Source organism: Asterias amurensis, chromosome 13 (assembly GCF_032118995.1).
Source record: "Asterias amurensis chromosome 13, ASM3211899v1".
In the NCBI taxonomy this organism is placed as follows: domain Eukaryota; kingdom Metazoa; phylum Echinodermata; class Asteroidea; order Forcipulatida; family Asteriidae; genus Asterias; species Asterias amurensis.
The window spans coordinates 20,263,647-20,286,620 of record NC_092660.1 but is presented as its reverse complement, the minus strand read 5'-3'; the positions used below and the strand labels follow the sequence as shown (position 1 = coordinate 20,286,620).

The window sequence follows — 22,974 nt, the reverse complement described above, 5'->3', positions numbered from 1 at the left end:
CTATATAGCCTCAAACACTTTTTCGGCAAAATTTTATAAGTTATCAAGCCTTGTACATTTTCGGCGAAAATGTCTACGAGGGGTAAGTCCAGAGTTTAAACCGGGAAAGCAACACCCCCCCCCCCATCATAACCGGTCCCTGTTGCAATTTTTTTTCCCAAACGACATTGAAATGATTTGGTAAAAGAGCAGGCCAATTTCAATATGACATAATTGCGGAAAGAGCAAATTTTTACGGAAAGGGAAATGAAAATATTACAATGTTGTTTGTGGGGAAAAAAAATCGCACCCATGTCAAGCAAACACATTGTTGTAAATTCTCAGCCTGTCACGCTGTTGCAGAGTGGACCCTTGTGCCACTCTGCACAAATCAATGTCAGATATAAACCCAATGGCCAGACACATGAATGGTACACAGTGACACCAGATTAGAAACAATAAAGAAACTACAATTTAATAGAAGTACCCCACAATAATTTAGCTTGAACAAATCTTCCAGTTTTGCACCTTTACATTCTCCACAGCTTAGGGCAATCCGTACAATATGAATTTCATACATAAGTAAATAAGTTTACATTCAGACTTTAATACAATGAAAGTTCCCCTAAATAAATAAACAGCAGCAAGGCGACATATACGTTGTAGTATATGGCTGCTTGAGTCTTGAAAATAAGTTAAGTTCAGAGAAGTGGACCGCGTCCGCATCGCTAGCCCCGCGTGAGTGGTCCCGCTGAAGGTTGACCATGCCCCAGGACTGTTTAGACCAAGTTTGGTTTAGCGTCACGGGACTCCTGTAAATCACGGAACAACGGGTAGCGACGAGTTCTTTCACGGCCGTTTAGAACCAGTGTCAGATGCAATTGTGTCCGCCATGCAATACTGTCTCCTCCGGACACTTTTGTATATATGCAATCGTGTCCGGGGCTATGCAAAAACCGCCTGTGCATGTACTGAACCTACGTATTATGCAGTATGAATATTCACGTATTTTATGATTGCCGCGAATACCCAAAGGAATACCCTTGTCATTCATGACATGGACTTAGCTTACAAAAAAATGCCGGACGTGTTCCGTCGTCCAAGAGCGTTAAATTTACTGCAAGGGCGGTTTTGCACGGGGCGGACACAACTGCATATGCAAATGTGTCCAGACGGACACGAGTGCATACGCAAATCTTCCGGCAGACATGATTGCATAGGCAATCATGTCCTCCGGACAGTATTGCATAGAGGACATAATTGCATGCGACACCGGCAGGGCCGTTGCCATGTGATAAAGACCCGAGCCGAAGGCGAGGGCCGGCCTTTATCACACGGTAACGAGGTTTTAAACGGTCGTGCAGGAATGAGTCACTACTCTTTTATTCCCATTTATAATTATGCCTTTTTGGTTAAAAGGCGAAAAGTAAGAAACTCTGGGCGTGTGCGTATAGTCTTGTTGCAACACGTTCTGGTTTTTATTTCACACACAGCGCGGCCAAATCACCGGCAGCGTCCACATCGCCCGTAACAAGAAACGTCTTATTCCACCAAGACGAGCACGGAGTATCCGCTCACAACCGGTTATAAACGCTGGTCATTATCAAAGGTTTAAACACGGGCCCAACTATGAATAACAAACTGTCTGACGTATTTATGAACGTTACATTATGAAGCCCTTTAAACTACAAACAATTCTACGCCTTCACAAATTTCACAATGGCCATACCCTGGACCCAACAGATCAATTGTAAACAACAACAATATGTTTTTACAACGGAAGTTTTTTTTAGGCAAACAACAATAATCAACTCTTTAGGCAAACAATAGTCAATGGCTGCATGCATTTTAAAACAAGGGGCATTTAGTGATATATATATTATATAGCTTACTCACAATGCCTTTGGCTTCGACACCGCTTATCCTTGGGTCCGAGATTCCCGGGAGGATTTGCATTGCTGATGGGCCTTAAAACACCCGCCGGACACCCCTACCCGTCCGTACGTGCTAGACGGGTCGACACGACACAGCCTCAACGCTGGCCTAGCTGTCCGCTGGTTCACACCTAAACAGTACCCTTCTCAGGCACCCGCAACGCAAATCTCAACCACAATATGAAACCCATTACATAGGCTTAATTGGCCCCAAATGCCTGAGGGGACATTCCAACTAGAGTGATACAATTAATCAAACAATTATTGCTGCCCGAGCCTCCCATGTAATTGCCCTTTGTAATTTTCCCACTTACTGTAACCATGGAGGTAGTTCTACCTCCATGCTGTAACCATTAATCAATTTATGAACGGCTTGTTCTTGGAAACAGTGTCACAACATACCATGGATTGGGTAACATACCCACTCCACTCACCAACAAAAGAGACTTTTGAACTCAACCAAATTTGACTGCTTTAATACTCCCAAACCCGGTGATCTCTTGATTTAATTGTAGAGCATTAGAAATCGATTACGCTATCTTTCTTGCTATTAATCGACCCAGCCGATATTGTTTTGTATAATATTCATGCAGGTAGATTTAGGTTATAATTATTGTGGTACCATCATAATTCACACACACCCATGCCCATTACATGATTCACAACCCGTGACCATTGTTCCACCCATTGATCTCCACGTACCATACCTTGTGTGAGTAAACAACAAACATCATTCACGCAGTGCACCAACTGACCAACTGTTGCGCCACGTACAGTAGTCGGGTGCCCTCTTTTTACTCAAAGATTAATCAACGTCAGTACGTCAGGGGGAAATTAAACAGATTTGGTTTGTTTTTTTGAGAAAGGAAGATCGTCGCTCTCCTCAACGTTTCCGCTTTTATTTAGTTTATTAAATACTACAGTCTGGGCCAGAGTTCGCTCAACTGTGGTAAACTTTGATTGACCATTTTGTGATTGACAATAGATGAAGGATCGTTTTGTCAAACTTATTGTAAGCCCGTACGTTCAGGTTTTAGAATTGTATGCGTCCTGCGTGCACTCTGCAGCTGTGGTTTTTGAAAGTTGAATGCAGTGTTTATTTTGAGTGAAGAGCTCAGGACAACAATGGCTTTGAGTAAAGATGTTGCCGACATTGAGGTATGTCACTCTCATGTTTATTCATACTACTGTTCAAATTAGTTAGAAGTATGTTGGGGATCAGATAGGGTAGTGTTTACTGTGTGTGTAGCCTATTTATCCATAATTGGGACTTGAACTTTTTTTTGGAGGGGGGATCCACAAAGACCGCTGGGCTTGTAAACAAAACTTGTAAAAAGTAGCTCAAAAGTTTTAGCTTAATGGTTTAACCATGGAGGTAGAACTAAGTATACCTCCATGGTTTAGCTGTCTATAGACCAGAGTTTATTTTACAAAATCAAAATGAGTTGAACAAGCACTTGCCACTTGGGAGAAGATCTGTTTCATTTTTATTGTGAATGTGATACTGACTGCAAGCATACCACCTTTTTGTATTTGTAATGTTAGGATCGGTTAGTTGCGATGATCGTAACCCTCCATCCTCCCGACGGTGGGGAGGATGGAGGGTTACCGGGAGGATGGAGGGTTACTATCATTGCAACTATATGATATCGTTTGATTTTATAGTCAAAATTTTTCACAAAGAAAAAAGATAATACTAAGTGAGGTAGCCTATTCAATTGAAAAACACAAGACCACTGGGTTTGTTTGACTGGAGTTTCCTGCCCAGAGTACGACTATACTCCTCTGGAGGGATGTACTTATTGGAACATAGATAGATAGATAGTTGCGATAATCGTATAAACCCTCCTCCTGATGGCGGAAGGAGGGTTATGATCATTGCAACACTAGGCCCAAAGCTAAAATTATTGTAATCGAACCTTCTCCTGGAACTATGATTGAAGTGAGGTTGGTTGTAGCAGAACGAACTCTGTTTCTTTTTAGGACTACCTTGGGCCTAGGCTGCGGTCCAATGTTAATTTTGAGACTCTATTTATATTGTTTTCTACTTTTCTACTCTGTACTTCTGCATGGTCTTCAACTACAGAGAGATTTATCTTCTGTCATAAAAATGGGACAAAGTGTAAAAAAAGAGGCCAAGATAGGATGTTAACATCAAATCTCCATTGAAACTTGGAAAAAAAACAAAAAAACGCCCCCAATTTACCCGGCGTTGGTGTCGAATTAAAAACAAAACTGTTGTGCTGTTTTGCCATAGAAGGGCTGATGAGTGGTGATTGGAGTGGCTTATCAACCACTAGGCCATATTTACAGATTAGTTTGTTGGGTGAAGATGACTAACATACAGTGACAGCCACTTTGGCAAAAAAGTAAAGTTACTAACAGCGGTAACCAACAGCTAGCTATAGCATTTGATCTGCCTCGTTAGTAAACAACAAATTGCACCCATAGTTAGTTTGCATCATACAAAGCTGTATTTAATACTTCAATTCAATTCCATAAAACCACAAATATGCTTTTATTGTACTTTGTATTGTGCTTTGTCCTTGAACATGTAATGCGGTTAACACATGATTAGGTCCATAGAAATATGTCATTTCTGCCTCGACTTTTACTATAGAACCGTTGAATGACACAATTAGTTTAGAATGCGTAGAAATCTACTAAGTACACACGTGCAGGTGTTCCGTTTTGTGAGGGTGCGTCTGTACCCGAAAAATAACCTTCAATTTGAAAATCCTTTATCAAAAGGGTAGTAACAGGGTCAAAGAGTGAAGTTTTGGTACACAAACCTAAGGCTGCTCTGTTCAGAGTCCATGTTCCACTGGTGAAGACCGTGCTTAAAAAAAAAGAAGCATTGATTGTTGATCATTGATAAACTAATTTTTTCTGTAATGAGGAGGTTTATACATAGGGCCTTCTTATTTGATTGTTTTTCAAGGAGGAAAGTGCAAGGCTAAGTATTAGCTGAATTTGTAGTTTAAAAAAGAGGAAACCATACAATATTAAAGCATGGAGGTAGCATGGAATCCTACCTCCATGATTAAAGCAATCGTTGAAAGGGAGACCAGACAACTCGTCCGTTGGACAACTCGTCCGTTCGGACAACTCGACGGTTCAGACAACTCGACGGTTCGGACAACTCGACGGATGATTTATTCAACCGTAAGACAACTCGACTTGGGGTCAAGACAAGTCGACGGATGGCCGTGACGGGGCTCAGCGCGGGGCGGGAGGGGGTAAATAGCGGCCTGGGGTGGGGATGTACTGACTAGCGACTTGGCAATGATGCAAGGGCGTTCCCCGGGGGGAGGGGGTATATTATGGTGGGTGGGTTTATATCCGGGCAAACGGATAGTTGATTTTTTTATTTTATTTTTTTACCATGACCCCGCGGCATTTTCATTGCTTGTACCATAGAGCAATGATCGAGTTGTTATTGTTGTTGGTAATAAAGTAAATAAAAGTAAATCTTCTAATAATAGAGCTGTATAATGTTTTACTTATTTAATGTTTTAATTGTGTTTTTTAAACCCTTTATTTTGAATAAATTGAAGACAACTGCTAGCTGGCTACACATAGAGTCATTACCATGGTCATACTCATAAAACATAGTCTGTTTTTTACACAAAGTCTCGAGACAGTCACTAACAGATGTTTCTGCAAGTATGGCTTCACTGGAACACCACACTTCTTGTGATAAATAATAATTGGTAAATAATAATGATCAATATTATAGAATCGCAGGAATTATACAGGAAAGTTCGTGTAAACATGACAGTATTAAACGGAGGTCGGCCGCTCAACCGTCGACTTGTCTTGGCCATCCGTCGAGTTGTCTCAAAGTCGAGTTGTCGGAACCGTTGAGTTGTCGGAACCGTCGAGTTGTCGGAACCGTCGAGTAGTCCAAACGGAAGAGTTGTCCGACGGATGAGTTGTCTGACATTCGTTGAAAGAATGGTGCAATGACAATGTGTGGAATACATGAAAGAGTTACTAATTTTGGAGACAAAAAAGAGGGCAGGATTGATCTGATGTTTTTTTTTTAACTTGTCCTAATTACCCCTATATTGTGAACAATACACATTGACTGAAGTAAGTTTGTGTGTGTGGGGGGGGGGGTGTTTTATGCTGCAGGTATTTTCATTTCAAGTGTCAGCTGATTTCCTGTCTTTGGTTGATTTTGTGTACCAACTGGAGAAACACTATCAATATTTATTAAGCCTGGGCGACTAGTGAAATTAGTTACTCGCTCAACAAGTCGCGCCTCAAAAAGTTGACTTTGACACTAGGACACTAGTCGCTACTAATTTTTAATTCTCAAGATGCATTCGGGCATTATGAATGGAAGGAATTCATGGAAGGATTGCGTCACTGATGTCTGATTGTGTTTTGTTAGTTAATTATGTTGTTGTGAATATTCGTTGACGATGCAATCAGTTTACCAAACAGGTAGTCGCAACTATTTTTGTAGTATTCAAAGTGACTTAATTACCCATGTACATGTAGTTGAAAAACAGTAGTCACGACCTGACTAAACAATCAATAGTCGCGAATACGACACTAGTCGCACAAACTGCCCAGGCCTAATATTTATGTCCAAGCCCAGGTAGTTTCATCTGTTTTTTTTATCATCAAATTGCATCTCTGATGCCTGGATATTGTCAATGATTGCCCGTGTTCAAAGTCCATATTTATGGACTTTGAATAAGGGCTGCAGTTTATTTGTGATCAAGTTTTCCTTAAATTAAAAAAATAGGCCTATACAATTATTTTCTTTACAAAGTAAGTGAAAAATAAAAATAAGTTTTTAGTGTTGGTGCAGGAGTTTATAGTTATTCCCAGGTAGTCAGCTAATAACAATTGCATTGGATTAAAATTAACTCAGTAGTTTGTTTAGTACAAATTATGTGTCTGACGGAGATAAATACTGATTATGTAATACTGTGATGGTTAACTGCCAATTCCTCGAAAGGGCCTATAATGATGTTTGTTTTTTAGACTTAAAATTGATTGGTACCCTGCCAAGATCTGGCTGTTAATGTGTAAAATGAAACTGTATGCAAAAAACGTACAGGTGAGGTAGGACTGGTTTAACACAGACTCCACTGGCATCCACTGGATTCTTTTATGGAACTACACAAAAACACTTTAAAAATTATTGAACTGCATAGTGTCACCGAAAAATCTCTTTCTTTAAGAATTTATAAGATGAATAAGTTTGGATAATACTTTACAACATTTTCAGCAGGCGTTGCCCTTAACTTGTAAAGCATGTTATACGGTTCAATTTGTTCATAGAATCATAGAGCAATGATAGAATGTGTGCCTACAAGGTACTGTCTGTCCACTGGGGTCGATTTCACAAAGAAGTAGAGACTTTAGTCCTAGTAGGCCTACTAGGAGATATTAAAAACTTCAGGCTAGTCGTAGTGTGAGTAACTCGTCCCTCGTCCTTACTGGAGATAAGACTAGTCTTTGTGAAATCCACCACTTGTCTTTTTACCATACAGGATGGAAATATGAGAGTTCTAAACCAACTTGACCCTGTGCAGGCATCAGCAGACATTGTGTTGTCTATTAGAATTTAACCCTTAACCCCTAACCCCTAACCCATTAGTGGGTATCAGGCATACACCTTTAAATGCTATAAACTGAGTTCCTTCCTCCATGGTTCAATGGTTCAACCATGGAGGTAGATGGTTCAACTGAGTTATTTAGTACAGTTGTAAGATCAGGGTTGCAGCTAGACCAATTTTAGTGGAGGGCAATAAATCAAGGGCAAGCGCTGTTGTGGGGCCATGCAATAAGTTGAATGGCCTTTTGACTGTGTTCTTTTCTGTGACATTTGATACTCCGTGTCTCAGATCAATGCACAGTGGACAATGTTTTTGAAATTTGTGCTGGGTGGCACAATGTATTTTGCTGAGAGTGCTGGTTAAAAATGTGAAAGTCACCTGGTCACTGTCAGTCACACCATGAGGAAATGACTACATGTAGATCAACTGTTCTGGATTTACAGCACTTTGATCCTTAAGACTGAGTCAGGGACACAAAAGAATGATTTTTAGAGTAACTTGTTTTGGTCAAATAAATAATAGTAATAATAATAATAATATTCAAAATTGATCTAATTTTAATGAAAAAGTAAATTCCATTTAAAGTAATTGAAAACTATAACCCAAGTACAAATAAATGAGTAGTTTCAGAAAAGGAATAGGTCGACTGTTCTGGATTTATAGCACTGTGTTATCTTTACGTTACTATGTTAAACAATTCATAATTCAGGTACATATTACTTTGAAATAATTAACAGGGGTTTGCATTAAATGATTAGGGCACTTGTACCAGTCACCCAGTGCACTTACTCTGTATTCATGAATCCTTTTTTGGTCTTATTTTTTTCTGCAGAATCTACTGGTGTTGAACCCTAGAGTATTACATCATGCTAGTCTGGTAACCACCTCAACGACCAAGAAGAATCGCAAACACTGGAAGCGAAATGGACCCATATCATGTGCGGTAAGAACAAAGTCTACTTCTTACAATAAAAAACGTACTTTGCTCCAGTAAAGTTTGTTTAAAATAATACATTTACCAATAGATTGATTGCGCACAATGTCATTGACCAACTGTTTTTGCTCACAAGCAATGACAAAAGTGTAACGGCTTTTAACTCGTCATGTTTATTGAACTAGGATTCTTTTTATAAGACCAGAATCGAATGTAAACAAAGTTTTGTAAACTACTCCTACCAAAAACTATGCCTATCTGAGTATAAGAAGATTTTTATAATTTGTTTGACAATAAGTGTACTTCAATTGTCAAAGTTTTTGTATTTAAAAAAAATTGCACTTGATCAGGATCTCTAACTTGGCATTTTACACCATTTTACTCTAAGAATTTGGTTTTCGTCATCATAACTCTAGGATCATAAAACTGAATTTTACCAGCTCTTTATAAAACTAAATTTCCTCTTCAACTTCTCATAACATAATATTTAAACCTGTGGGTCACAGTGCTGTTTGTGGGTTCCTGGTTTTCATCAACAGAAAGATATAATAACAAATGATAACTGTGTTCAATTTGACTGTTTTAATGTTTTGTACAGACCTGTGGTGACCTTGAGAATAACTTTGATGACATCAAGCATACCACATTAAGTGAGCGGGCTGCCCTGAAGGAAGCGGCAAGATGCCTCAAGTGCGCGGATGCCCCGTGCCAGAAGAGCTGCCCTACACAGCTAGATGTGAAGACATTCATCACCAGCATTGCTAATAAGGTACACAACATTTGTATTCAGTTTGGCTGTAGAGTTAGCCAGTTTATCCCAAGCTTTCTGTCCAAGAATTTCCAGATCACCAAATGAAAACAATCGTTTTAAGTGGACTTTTGTTGTTTAAAATGAAACCCTAACTAAATGACTTTAAAGACAAGAAGAATTCGGTAATTGTCACGCAGGAAGTCTTTATCCTTCATCATGTTTGGAAGGTCCCCAAATTCAGATTCCAAATCTCTACCGATCATGTCGATATAGTTGAGAGGTCTTCGTCCTCTATTAGAACGCGGAAGTCTCCAGTAGTCTCAAGTACTCAATCTTAGACACTGCTCTAGAATCGCAAAGGTCGTGGGTTCGAATCCCAACCGAGTAATATGGCTTTTTTTTTTTTTCGCAGAGCTCGGGTCATTGGTGTAAGGGTAAAACCCAAATTAATAATGTATTAAATCTTGTTGTTCTGCTTTGTCTGTCTCTTTAATAGAACTACTACGGTGCATCTAAGGCCATTTTCTCTGACAATCCGTTGGGTTTGACGTGCGGCATGGTGTGCCCTACGAGTGACCTTTGCGTTGGTGGCTGTAACCTCCATGCTTCAGAAGAGGGCGCTATTAACATTGGAGGACTGCAGCAGTTTGCAACGGAGGTAAGGGGACAAAAAGCAGGTGTCGAAAGTGTAATTCCAAACTGCTTACCAACCAAAAGGATGTATTGACCTCAGCGAAGTCTATCTTGAAGGTTAAATGACACAACACGTACACTGGTATACTGGTGTTACAATAGCAATCAGGACTTAGTTGTCCGCACATTGTTTTTTACAGTGTTGAAGAATAGGATTGTCCTTAATAAGAGTATAAAACCATATCTCCTTGTCCCATCCACAGATCTTCAAAGCTATGAAGATTCCTCAGATTCGTAACCCATCCCTCCCGCCTCCAGACCAGCTCCCTGAGAGCTTCAACTCCAAGATAGCTCTCCTCGGCTGCGGACCAGCCAGCATAAGCTGTGCCACCTTTCTGGCCCGTTTGGGCTACTCTGACGTGACCATCTTCGAGAAAGAAGATTTCATCGGTGGTTTGAGCTCCTCTGAGATTCCTCAGTTCCGCTTGGCTTATGATGTGGTTTCCTTTGAAGTGGACTTGATGAAAGATCTTGGAGTCAAGGTGGGTTTTAAGACAAAAGTCAAGATTTTGTTAAGACAAGTCTTGCCATTAGCCCTCTTTGCCCCAATGGCGACTTCAGTTGACTGCGCAATTGTCACAGCAAACCCATTGGGTTTCTGGTTGCAGAAAGTGATGTAGAAATAAATTAGCACTGAAGCCATCCTAGATTATATTTACAAAATAATACAATTTATTTACAAAACAATTCCTCTGATTTAACTTTTATGAGGTATTTGTAGTGGCCACCATTTTAACTACAAAGTTCACACCTCAAGATTAAATTATTTGTCTTGGTTTATGCCAAAAATAAATGTATTTTGTGCAAACAATTTAATGTGTTAGTATTTGCATAATTCTTTTTCTCATTGGATAATAGGTTGAACATGGCAAAAGTCTTGGTGGAAATGGCCTGACTGTTGAATCCTTGAAGGAGTCTGGGTACGAGGCCGTCTTCTTGGGTATTGGACTACCAGAGGCTAAGCGTATAGCAGTCTTTGATGGCCTGACTCTGGAGCAGGGGTTCTATACCTCTAAGGATTATCTTCCTGTTGTATCCAAAGCCAGCAAGGCAGGTAAGTGGTATGCATTATGCAGGAAATATTTATGCTATCACATAGTTTTAGCTAATGATTGTATGTTCCGACACGCTGTATGTTCCGCAATGTTATTTACCAACCATTGGAAGCATGGTTTGGAAGGTTTGCAATTTCATATCGCTGTTTAACAGTAAGCAAATGTTCATGCTTTTATAGCAGAAGAATGTGCCTAAGCCAAAGTGTATTTCACAGGTAAGTAAGAAAAATAGCACGCTTACCATGAATTAACATTGCTACGTCATTCATTTGTTTACAATAAGAAACTAAAGGTTACATGTAGCATGCCTACTTCTGTGGTTATGTTTAGCATCACTTCAGTAAGAATAAAATGAGCAAATTAAACAGCTGTACCAAATAAGGCCCAGATTTCAAGAGGCTTAATACTAACTCACTCCTCTGATTTGACACCTAAGGTATGTGTTCTTGCAAGTCTCAGCTTCCTCAGCTTCATGGTAATGTCATTGTTCTCGGTGCTGGTGACACTGCCTTTGACTGTGCCACATCGGCCCTCCGCTGTGGAGCTAAACGTGTCTACATTGTCTTCCGTAAGGGCTTCACGACCATCAGGGCTGTACCAGAAGAGGTTTGTTGTGTATTTCTTGTGTGAACCCCCCCCCCTCCCCCCACTCGGATTGGCAGCATGGCCCTTCCATGGCAAAACAGCCTAACCCCAAAATGTTGTCTCTTAAATAAATATTTCTGGGTAAATTGAGATTTTTTTTCTCTTTCATTTCACATTTTCATGCATTCATTCATTCATTTTTGTTACAAAAACAACTGGCAGCACAAAGCTGAATAATGTGGCATTACAAGGTAAAAATATTGATAATAATTGCACAGAAAAAAAACATAAAATTGCACCACCAGGGGGGTACATAGGAACACTAAAACAAAGACGACAATAAATAGAAATAACATGTTCAAAGTTTCAAAGGCATAGATGTGAACGTTACATGTCCTACATGTATCTTGTCATTGTGTATTGTTTTTATGGCAAAACCGCTTATCTCTGTACTTCATCATCATTATGCAAGGACTTACAACCATGGACACCTCATTCTCAAATGGGGACGCACTCCTGGAGTCGCGGCCATCACCTGTTCTCTTTGAATCGCTGTACTTACATTCTCAAAATATTATTTTTCGAGTTAGGAATCTTCCTCACTCTGACAAAGTCCAACATCATTATAAGAACTAACTATCAAACTTGTTTAATTTTTTATACCGTGATCGTAAGTTTAATTCTATGAGTCGTCTATTCTTGTAGATGGAACTTGCCAGGGAGGAGAGATGTGAGTTCATGCCATTCCTGTCTCCAAGGAAGGTCATCTTGAAGGCTAATCGGATCACTGGGCTGGAGCTGTGTCGTACTGAACAAGATGACAATGGGAAATGGGTAGAAGATGAGGAACAGACTGTCCGTCTGAAGGCTGATTTCATTATCTCTGCGTTTGGCTCTACACTTCTGAACGAACAAGGTACTAGACTTATAGAGAGTTAAATGACTGTTCTAGCCAAGAATGAAGTTTCAGTTTTAGTTTTAGAAAGACCTCAAAGAATTATTCCAGGGAAAACCCGCGCAGTCAGGTAGGGACTAAAAACTCAATTCACATAGTGCTCCCGGCGTGATTCCTACCGGGGTCCTAGAGGTGGAAGGTGAGGAAAGATTCCACTACGCAACCTCAACACCCACACATTGCACTTACTGTACACTACACGTTGTTTAAATACAGTCATACTTTCATTATTCTTCCAGTGAAATCAGCCATGGCCCCCATTAAGTTCAATTCCTGGGGTCTACCAGAGATTAGTCCAGACACTATGCAGAGCAGTGAGCCGTGGGTGTTTGGTGGCGGTGATATAGCTGGACAGGCTAACACTACTGTAGAATCAGTCAACGATGGTAAAACTGCTGCATGGTTCATGCATAAATACCTACAGGTGAGAACAAACCTACTGAGGGGGAGTGTGAGCTAGGCCTGGGTTAGTGCGAGTTTGACTTAGGCCTGGGTCAGGGCGACTGAGATTGTCCGGTAGCTAGAGGCAGTTTGAATCCTGTATCTAAGCCTTAAAAAGACTAATTGAGAGAAGACAAGGAAGGAAGTTTCAAATTTAGATGTGGGAGAAAAACACCTGAGAAGTTAGTTAGGGAAAACCCATGCAATCAGGTACAGGAACTGTGGGATTCCAACCGGGGTCCTAGACATAAAAGGCAGGGAAAGATACCACTGTACCAACTCGATGTATGATTGCATTCTGTTACATCAACAAATTCATGTTAATGTTTTCTTCCAGTCCCTGCACGGTCTTCCGGTCCAAGCCATCCCTAAGCTTCCCAAATTCTACACCCCAATCGACACCGTTGACATCAGCATGGAGATTTGTGGGCTGAAGTTTGAGAACCCCTTTGGCCTGGCTAGTGCCCCACCCACCACATCAGCAGCCATGATACGACGAGCCTTCGAGGCAGGTTGGGGATTCGCTGTCACTAAAACCTTCACCATGCTCAAAGTAAGTATTGGTTTATCATCCTGACTGAGTTTTAACTCATCCACATGCAGAACACATTTGTAAAAATTTGTATTATTTCATTATTATTGTAGTTACTATGTATTCAAGAAGAGTGTGATTCTTTGAGCTATTAAGCACGGTATTCTGTGGTTAGCAGTGTCATGTAATCATGATTAGACAGTTTCCATTCCACGGTGTCATAGTCAAGCAGAGTAGCGAAAAATATTTAAGAATTTTGCCTTGTATGGTACAAGTATCAGATTTGAATTGAATACCGACACCTCTACGTGGACACTAATATAAAAATTATTTAGCAGAACAAGGGTTAATGTAGGGTTATACACTTTCAATTTGTATTTTTTTCTCAGGACATTGTGACCAACGTGTCTCCTCGCATTGTTCGGGGCACCACATCGGGCCATATGTTTGGCCCTGGTCAGGGTTCCTTCCTAAACATTGAACTGGTCAGTGAGAAGACCGCTACCTACTGGTGCCAGAGTGTCCGAGAACTTAAAGATGACTTCCCGGAAAAGATTGTCATTGCTAGCATCATGTGCAGCTTTAATAAAGAAGACTGGGTTACACTCGCTAAAATGGCTGAGGTAATATATAAAGAAGATTGGGTTACACTTGCTAAAATGGCGGAGGTAATAGGCTGCACTGTTTGGTACAAATTACCCATTTGACACACACAATGAGAATTCCCTCTTTTCCATCTTGGCCGGCGCCTTTGAATGGTTTTACACCAGATTTAGTGCGCCTTTATAAATGCTGTGTAATTATTTTTATTTAAATTATAATGTACATCTGGGCTTTATTTTAATAAAGATTGATCTTGACTGCAAGTATCAGTCTTTACTGCTGTTAAATCAAAATTTGATTTCACGATGCATTTAGTATCGCAGCCAATACTGACAACTCATCTTAAGATTAATCATGGGCGGTGGGTTACACTGGCTAAAATGGCTTAGGTAGACCTGTGTACTACTAGGTTCGTTCAAGTTAACCATTTGATGCTTGTAATGTACACTCGGGCTCAACTACACAAAGAGCAAGGAGCTTAGATTGGTCTAAACTGGGGTCCTGTGAGTGGAGGGTGAGGTAAGATACTACTACGTCAACCTGTCCGCCTTTTAGTTTGATAGATGAAATAACTTCACTAGGGACAAACAATATTAGAGCCTTGTATAGAAATAAAACAAAATTCTTTAAGTCAATGAAATAAGTACATCTATTCCAACATATCAAAATCTGTTTGCCTACATTCAGTGAATTATTTCCTCTTTTGTTTAGGATCATGGAGCTGATGCCCTTGAGTTGAACCTGTCCTGCCCTCATGGTATGGGGGAGAGGGGCATGGGTCTCGCCTGTGGCCAAAACCCTGAGCTGGTGCTAAACATCTGCCGCTGGGTCCGGGAGACCGTCAAGATCCCATTCTTTGCCAAGTTGACCCCTAATGTGACTTCCATTGTGGAGATAGCTCGTGCAGCTAAAGATGGTAGGTTTTACACCCTTATTTGCAGGTTTCATCAGGCTTGTGAGCTACAGTGATTAAAGACACTGGACACTATTGGTAATTGTCAAAGACCAGTCTTCTTACTTGCTTTATCTTAACATATGCATAAGATAACAAACCTGTGAAATTATGAGCTCAATTGGTCGTCGAAGTTGCGTTGAAATAATGAAAGAAGAAAAAACCCTTGTCACACGAAGTTGTGTGTTTAGATGGTTGATTTCGAGACCTCAAGTTCTATATCTGAGGTCTCGAAATCAAATTCGTGGAAAATTACTTCTTTCTCAAAAATCATGTCACTTCAGAGGGAGCCGTTTCTCACAATGTTTTATACCATCAATCTCTCCCTATTACTTGTCACCAAGAAAGGTTTCATGCTAATAAAGATTTTGAGTAACTACCAAGTGTCCACTCTTGAGGCAAACTTGGTTTCAAGTGAAGTTTGGTCATCTGGCAGATTTAATACAGGACACTGCAATGGTTAAAGGGAAGGTCTATACCTTTGGTAATGACAATAAAAAACATTTGGAAATGATGTTTTCAGATGTTAGTTTTAATGTGTACATCTACATTTATATTGAATTAAACCAATGACACGGTTAAAAAACCAAAGGTTTACTTTGCCTCTTAAAGTATTTTTGTTTGACTCATATCTAGGGGGTGCTGATGGTGTTACTGCCACCAACACTGTCTCTGGTCTTATGGGATTAAAGGGTTCATCCAGCGCCTGGCCTGCTGTGGGTAAAGAGCAACGGACAACATACGGTGGTGTATCTGGTAACGCTATCCGACCTATTGCTCTACGTGCAGTGTCTGCTATCGCTAACGCACTACCTGGTTTCCCTATACTAGCGACTGGGGGGATAGACTCTGCTGATGCAGGCATGCAGTACTTGCATAGTGGAGCTGTGGCACTTCAGGTTTGTTAATTACCATATCATGAATATTCGTCTGAGTTTATAGTGTTAGACAAAACACTTTATTATCTTGCATCTTTTGGTATTAAAATTTGGTTCCACAGTCTTACAGGTACACAAGTATCATCCACTAGGAGTACCCAGCTGGTAAAGCAGAATGTAATTGTTTGTTCTGTCTGTGTTGTCCTTCTTTCGTCTTCTCTGTTCGTTTGTTTGTCTGATAGGCTGTTGTCTTCAAGCCTCGGCTTACTCTAACAGCCTCATGGTCTCGCTCCTCTTTGTACATAGTTCATTCCTAGTTTTTTAATTTATTATTTGCTTTAACAATATATTAATTTTGTAAACTTATATGAACTTTTGATTTTGTTACCTTTCTATGTACTGATCAATTCTCATATTGTACTATTTTCCAAAAAAGTGTATGGAATAAACGTCATATTGAGTTGAATTGAATGCACTGATGTCCCAAATTTTTACGTAGCCTCGACACGCCACGCCAGGCAATGGCTCAATCCAAATAGTTTTCACTTGTAAATCTTCTGATGAACGTTTCACCACTTTGATTTGACTCCATCAGGTTTGCAGTGCCGTACAGAACCAGGACTTTACTTTGATTGAGGACTACGTGACCGGACTCAAGACTCTGCTCTATCTGGAGAGCATTGGAGCATTTGAGGATTGGGACGGTCAGAGTCCACCGACTGCCAGACACCAGAAGGGCAAAGAAGTTCCTAAAGTTAGCGACATTGTGGGCAAGGTAGGATGAGACCCTCTGTTTAATGTTAATAATAATAAAGATTTATTATGAGCACATATCCACCCTGCTGGGTGTTCAAGGCACAGTAAAACAAAAAACAAAGCGAAAGAAAAAAACACAACAAAATTAGTCCTTAAAAATCTGGAACATAAGATAAGTTTTGTGAAGAGATTTGAATTTTGTGGTACAAAACAAGACCTGAGAATAAGTGGTAGAGAGAACCAGGGGTGGATTTCACAAAGAGTTAGGACTAGTCTTATCTCGACTTAGGACCAGTTACTCGTCCTAACTTAGGACTATCCATGCAATTTGTATATCTCCTAGGACTAGTCCTAAGTTAGGACTAGTCCTAACTCTTTGTGAAATCGACCCCAGATGCATGGCACAGCTGGTGCAGCTGCTTGTCTGGAACATTTGATTTGTGTGGACAGATATTCTGGATTTGAATCCCGACTAGACCAACAATGATACTTAGATTGCTGTGGTCCATTTTCAAGTTCTACCTACCGTTTGATCTTGTGGGTTTGAATCCTACCCTGAACTTTCTCGATGCTTGTATTATTGAGTTACTTGTCGCAAATATTGCAGATTTGATTCCTGCCTTGACCAATAGTGATACCATGGAGGTAGATTTGCTGGTTGTTTGGTTATAATCCTAACTCATGTTGTTGTTGTTTATGTTCACCAGCATCTTCCATCCTTTGGACCGTATCAACAAGAGCGTATACGTATATTGGCCCAGCATAAGAGAAAGCTGGACCTGTTGGATCCTTCTCTTGAACCTGAAGATCCAAGGACTATCAGTAAACCCAAGAAACCTGTCCCTAATGTCAAGGTAAGTCAAGACAACCTGGGCCCAATTTCATGGAGCTGCTAAGCACCAAAAAAATGCTTGGCATGAGATTTCTTCCTTGATAGAAACAGGGTTACCAACTTAATTTCCACTTGATTTTCAGGATAAGCAAACAACAGCTGAATACCAGTAACAAGCAATATGCAACAAATGAAAATTTGGTTGGTAATCCTGTTTTTATCAATGAAGGAATTTCATGCTAAGCAAATTTCTGCGCCTAGCAGCCCTATGAAATTAGGTCCTGGTCAGTCTATTGATGAATATAAATTTTTAGTCGGTTTAAAGGATTTGGGTACTTTTTCAAAATGTCCACAGATTTACATTAAACTTACATGGTCTGAAGATAATGATAGTTGAAAGCTTCCCTTCAAATATTATTAACTGAGGTTGTGTAGTTTTTGAGAAATGAGTAACACAAGTCACAAAATAATTTTCGTCTCAGGAAGACGAAAATTATTTTAGCATGTAAAATCCCACTAACCATTTATGATATTATACCAAAACCATAGCATAACTGGTTAATACGTTTTTACATGCTAAAACTTAGACGAAAATTGTTTGTTTTACTCATTTCTCAAAAACTACAGAACCTCAGTAAGTAAAATTTCAAGGGAAGCTTTCTACTATCATAATCTTCAAACTGTTTAAATTTAATGTAAATCTGTGGACATTGTGTTTTGTGTTAGGAAAAAGTACATAGACCCTTTAAAACACTACACAGCCAATTAAAAATTACCAGGGGATATGAAAAGCAAGGTTACAGATTTACTCAAAAAGTTTTAGGTATATACTCAAAAAGTTTATGACCATAAAAACTGCCTTGGTGAGAAGCACTAGAACAGTTGATAATAAAATAATAATAAGAAGAAAGCACATTATTGCCACAAAACAGCCTCAACACGCTTTGTACAAAAATAAAGTTGGAAAAAGCCAAAAGTCATTAGCGTAAAGTTTGTTAAAAAGGTGCAAAATGACATACATGAGAATTCCTAATAATAAGCATCTTCACTTGAATCCAAAGCAGTGAGTATGTTTTGCCTCTGGGTTTTTTTTGCACAGAACCCGTGAAAGATCCGAGTATACATTGCTTGATACTCACTGCTGCAAAAATAATTTAAAAAAACAAGGAAAAAAGACAGCATCCATATTGATCTTTCCAACTCATGACAATTTCATTTACATACTGATCCAGCAAAGATAAAATTACTTTTGACTTTGTTTCACCAAATACAGGATGTTATTGGCGCTGCTCTCGACCGTATCGGTAGCTACGGTGACTTGGACAATAAACAACAAGTGGTGGCGCTCATCGATGAAGAAATGTGCATCAACTGCGGTAAATGCTACATGACTTGTAACGATAACGGATACCAGGCTATCACCTTTGACCCTAAGACCCATCTACCACATATCACTAAGGACTGCACTGGTTGTACGCTATGCGTCAGTGTCTGTCCGATCATAGATTGTATTACTATGACTAAGAGAGACAGGCCCTATGTGCCGAACCGAGGTGTTCCTATGTGTCAGTCAGTTTAAAATGACAATCCAGAGCATTTGTATAGCGCTAGGCGAAAAACAACAGAGCGCTTTTAAGGAGACAAGAACAAAAACAAAACAACAAACTGAAGTGCCAAAAAAAGGCAACATTGGTTTACAGAAAAATTATCACATCCTCAGGTTTTCAAGAGATGGTACTAGATAGAATGGTGCAGTTTTGTTTTCAGATTTAAAAAAAATCTAATTTCTACGACTCGTGCAAAAGACTTGCTTGGTGGCATTCCTTTTGCTGAGAGAAGTTTTTCCGTTTTCAACTAGGTGAAAATGCTTTGAGCAAAATAATCTATGGGTGTTTTGAAATGACATTGAAAGTAACAAGTTTTTGAGCTAATCAATTATTTAAATCCCATAAAAATGTAGATCATATACATGTATACAATAAATCTAATATTTGAAAATTTAATTTCAAAAGGTGGTAGAGTTTTTTTGAGAAATGGCCAAAAATCTAGAGCAGTTGTGTCCAAGCAGGAAGAACACTCAGAGAAACTTGTCTCAGATCGAAATGTTTCTGAATCTCTAAAACCACATTCCTCAAAGGGAATGGTTTCTCAAAATGCTATACATTGTCTTGGTGCAAGACGTTTCTCGTTTTCCTTTCACGCACAGCGCGGCCATCTCACAAACAGCGCCCGCAACAATCACCTGACTTGGTCCACCCACAATGGACCAAGACGTTTCTCGCAGGGTGGTGGGTAGACTAAGTCAGGTGAGTCGTTGTTGGTGAGATGGCCGCGCTGTGTGTGAAAGGAAAACGAGAAAACGTCTTGCACCAAGACTTTGTTATACATTGTCAACAATAAAATGTGTGTTTAATAATATAAATTGTGTTAATGATAAAGTATGCAGTGATTACAATTATAATGTTGAAAGATTTGTCAAAGAAGTTTATATTGCCATGAGATTAAAAAAATGGTTGGAGAAGTTTTACTTTAAACAAATTATAAGACATATGAAAATTAAGCCTTGATTCAGTATTAACTTGTTTAATTCAGTATTGCACATAAATTATGGTATGTGGTAATTGCTACTACTTTATTAACTTCCATCATTAAATATAAATTAAAATTGTGAATCCATTTTTTTTGTTATACACGTCAAAGTTTATGGATACTTTTGTGCTTAGGTATAAATCCCAGCTTGGAGCGACTGATATAGTGTGTGTTTACTTGAGCAAGACACTTAACCATGATTGCTTCATCCTTAAGATGGGGTGTAAAGACGTTGGGCCCGTGTGTTTGCCCGAAGGGGATCGCCCGGGTGTTCCTGGTTTGATTGGCTGCATATTGTGCCATAGCACCTTTTTAAACATTACATGGTACTATGTTAAAAGGAGTAGGTACCATACCTCAAATACAGAATGTTGAAGCTTATCCACTAGCCAGTGTCAAATACCGGAAATGCTGAATAGCACAGAGAAACTCCTACTTATTTCTCGGGATTTGGTTGATTTATTGTATTAAAAGTTGCTTCCATGATAACATTTAACACTGTTCCCAAATACTTTACATTAGATAAAGAACCTCTGGTATTATGTTGATATTTGTGTCAGTAAACTCAAAGGCAGTGACACCCTGAACCAAACGCTTATACATGTTATACCTCATGAATTTTTGATCAGATAAGGAATATCCCATTAAAGACTGCACTTCCCCAAACCACGGAGTACCAACCTGAATTCCTCATAGCAAACTGTCTTGCTTTAAATTCTACTACCAAGGAGTAGATTTTCTGAAAAGAGCGAGTTAAAGCCCACTCTTCCTAAACCAAAATCCTTGCTACCCAAGGATCTGCAACAATATCCTTAATCTCGCAAACATTACGTTCACTACAGACCACTTGGTCTTAAAGGGTCATATTTCCTGGTTTAACTATTTCCCATCCACACCATGTTTATAATAACAACGGTGGAAATAGTACAGCACAGTTACAATAATTGGAATCGTATTAACACAATACATTTTTCAATTTGCAACGAGTCAACAGATACAACTTCACTGGATGGCACCAACTTTTACAAATTGTCTATAAATCATGTAAAGTTTTCGTTCTAGAGAACAACTATTGATTTAGCTCCTATGTAGATAGGAGCCATATATGAACACCAGGTACATGAAATGTGTGCTCAAGTACCGCTAAAATTGTGTTGACATTTTACCAATGATCGTTGAATTTCTATATTTTAATAGCACCGTAATTTTAATATATTTTTCCATGATATAGTTAAACACCATGCTAAAAATTATTGCAGTTTATCAAATTTGTATTAATTAGGTTGTCAGGAAACAGATTTAATATAGTGCCTAATATTATGTTTACTTTGTCTTCCCAGTTTATTATGTAATTTACTCACTCTCAAGAATTTAAGAGTACCGTATACATGTCCGCTTAATGATTATGGCCCAGTAGTAGTAGTAGTTAAAATGATTGTGACCCGCAATGTACAAAATCTTTTCGAGCCATTTTCCGAGAAGTGGTTCTTTTAAGAACGACTGGTTCTTTTAAGAATCACTAATTTTTCTCCAAACCAACACATCCTGAAGAATGGCTCATACATGTACATGTACTTCCTATTTTTGACATCACAAATTTGCAATATACTTTGGAGGAGTTAAGCTGTGGTATATTTGCAGCGAAAGTGAAGCTGTGATGTAAAAATTGATAACGCATTCCTTTCGCAGGAAATATAAACCAGTTTTTCAAAGAGAGAATTATTATATAGCATCTCTGCAAACATGGCTTGATTGCATCTTCACCATGCAAAGTTTCAAACCCTACTGTGAATTGATCTTCCTTTACATTAGGAAGTCAAGGAGGGCACTGGGCAGGCCTTTATGCTTTGCTTTTGTAAGAGCAAGGGCACCAAGGCATTTTCTCCTTGGTAAAAGGCACTTATAAGGAAATTGTAAATTTTGTACTGGAGCATTTCAAGGGCACCAAGGCAATGACCAGGGGGCATGGAGGCAATCGCCTTTGTTGCCTCATTGAATTATGAGGCCTGAGGAGGGTCGAGACCAAACTAGGATAACCCATAGGTGAGTTGAGAATCAGTCTTCCCTTTCCCGGCATCAAATTTGAAGACATTTATTTATGTGAAAGTTACATTCCACATTTTGCTCCCCAAAAAGAGCTAATCAAAAAAAAATAATTTGCGTATATTTAACTAGATGATAATGGTTCTATTACCGATATGTTTTGACATTCGTCGGCCATGTGAAACTGCATAAAATACTTTCGGTACAGAATTATTTACCAGATGTGTTGAATAGAATGAAGTGAGTTTTCATTGAATGGCTGAAAACAAGGGTTTTAAGACCAATTACCTCCCATAACTTGTGTGCGTAATAAAGAGTGATATTTTCAAAATGCATAGATTTGTTTATGTTTGTTATCTTTTGGGGAATGAATTGAAGAATTGGTCATTGTGTCCAAGTACAGATTGTGAAGCTATACATGAAGGTCTGAAGGTACCTAGTGTGTGGAGGAGAAAAGAAATATTTCACATGTGGAAGAAAACTCCAAAGGAAAACCCACATTATCTGGGCTCAATTTCATGGCTCTGCTTACCGCAGAATACTGCGCTTAGCCTTTTGTAAGCAGAGAATGCCTAGTATCGTGGAGTACACACGCACAAAAGCCTAAATTCGCCGCTAACCTGTCAAATATGCTTGCCGTAAGCGCAGACTCTGTGCTTGCGGTAAGCTTTACGGTAAGCAGAGCTATAAAATTGGGGCCAGGCCCGAACTAAAAGCCCAATTCAGTGGTTTTTTTTTTATCTTTTGGGGGGATAATGAAACCAAGGTGTCCATTGTTACCAAGTACAGAATGTGAAGCCATACATGTAGGTCTGAAGATACCTAGTCTCCGGTCAAGACTCTCCTGTTATTAATCTCTCCATAGACCGCTATAACAAGAGGG

General features: G+C 39.3%; 1 protein-coding gene across 1 annotated transcript; it reads left to right on the top strand.

The window, feature by feature from the left end:
• The first annotated feature begins 2,740 nt into the window (after positions 1-2,740).
• Positions 2,741-22,426, top strand: LOC139945941 (dihydropyrimidine dehydrogenase [NADP(+)]-like). Its single transcript, XM_071943479.1, has 16 exons — positions 2,741-3,071; positions 8,325-8,435; positions 9,025-9,195; positions 9,674-9,835; positions 10,074-10,352; positions 10,729-10,924; positions 11,362-11,531; positions 12,216-12,426; positions 12,705-12,889; positions 13,244-13,459; positions 13,828-14,061; positions 14,753-14,957; positions 15,630-15,892; positions 16,467-16,646; positions 17,335-17,481; positions 18,733-22,426. Exons 1-16 carry the CDS (start codon positions 3,039-3,041, stop codon positions 19,036-19,038), a joined length of 3,069 nt encoding a protein of 1,022 aa, XP_071799580.1. The 5' UTR covers positions 2,741-3,038; the 3' UTR covers positions 19,039-22,426.
• The last annotated feature ends 548 nt before the right edge of the window (positions 22,427-22,974 follow it).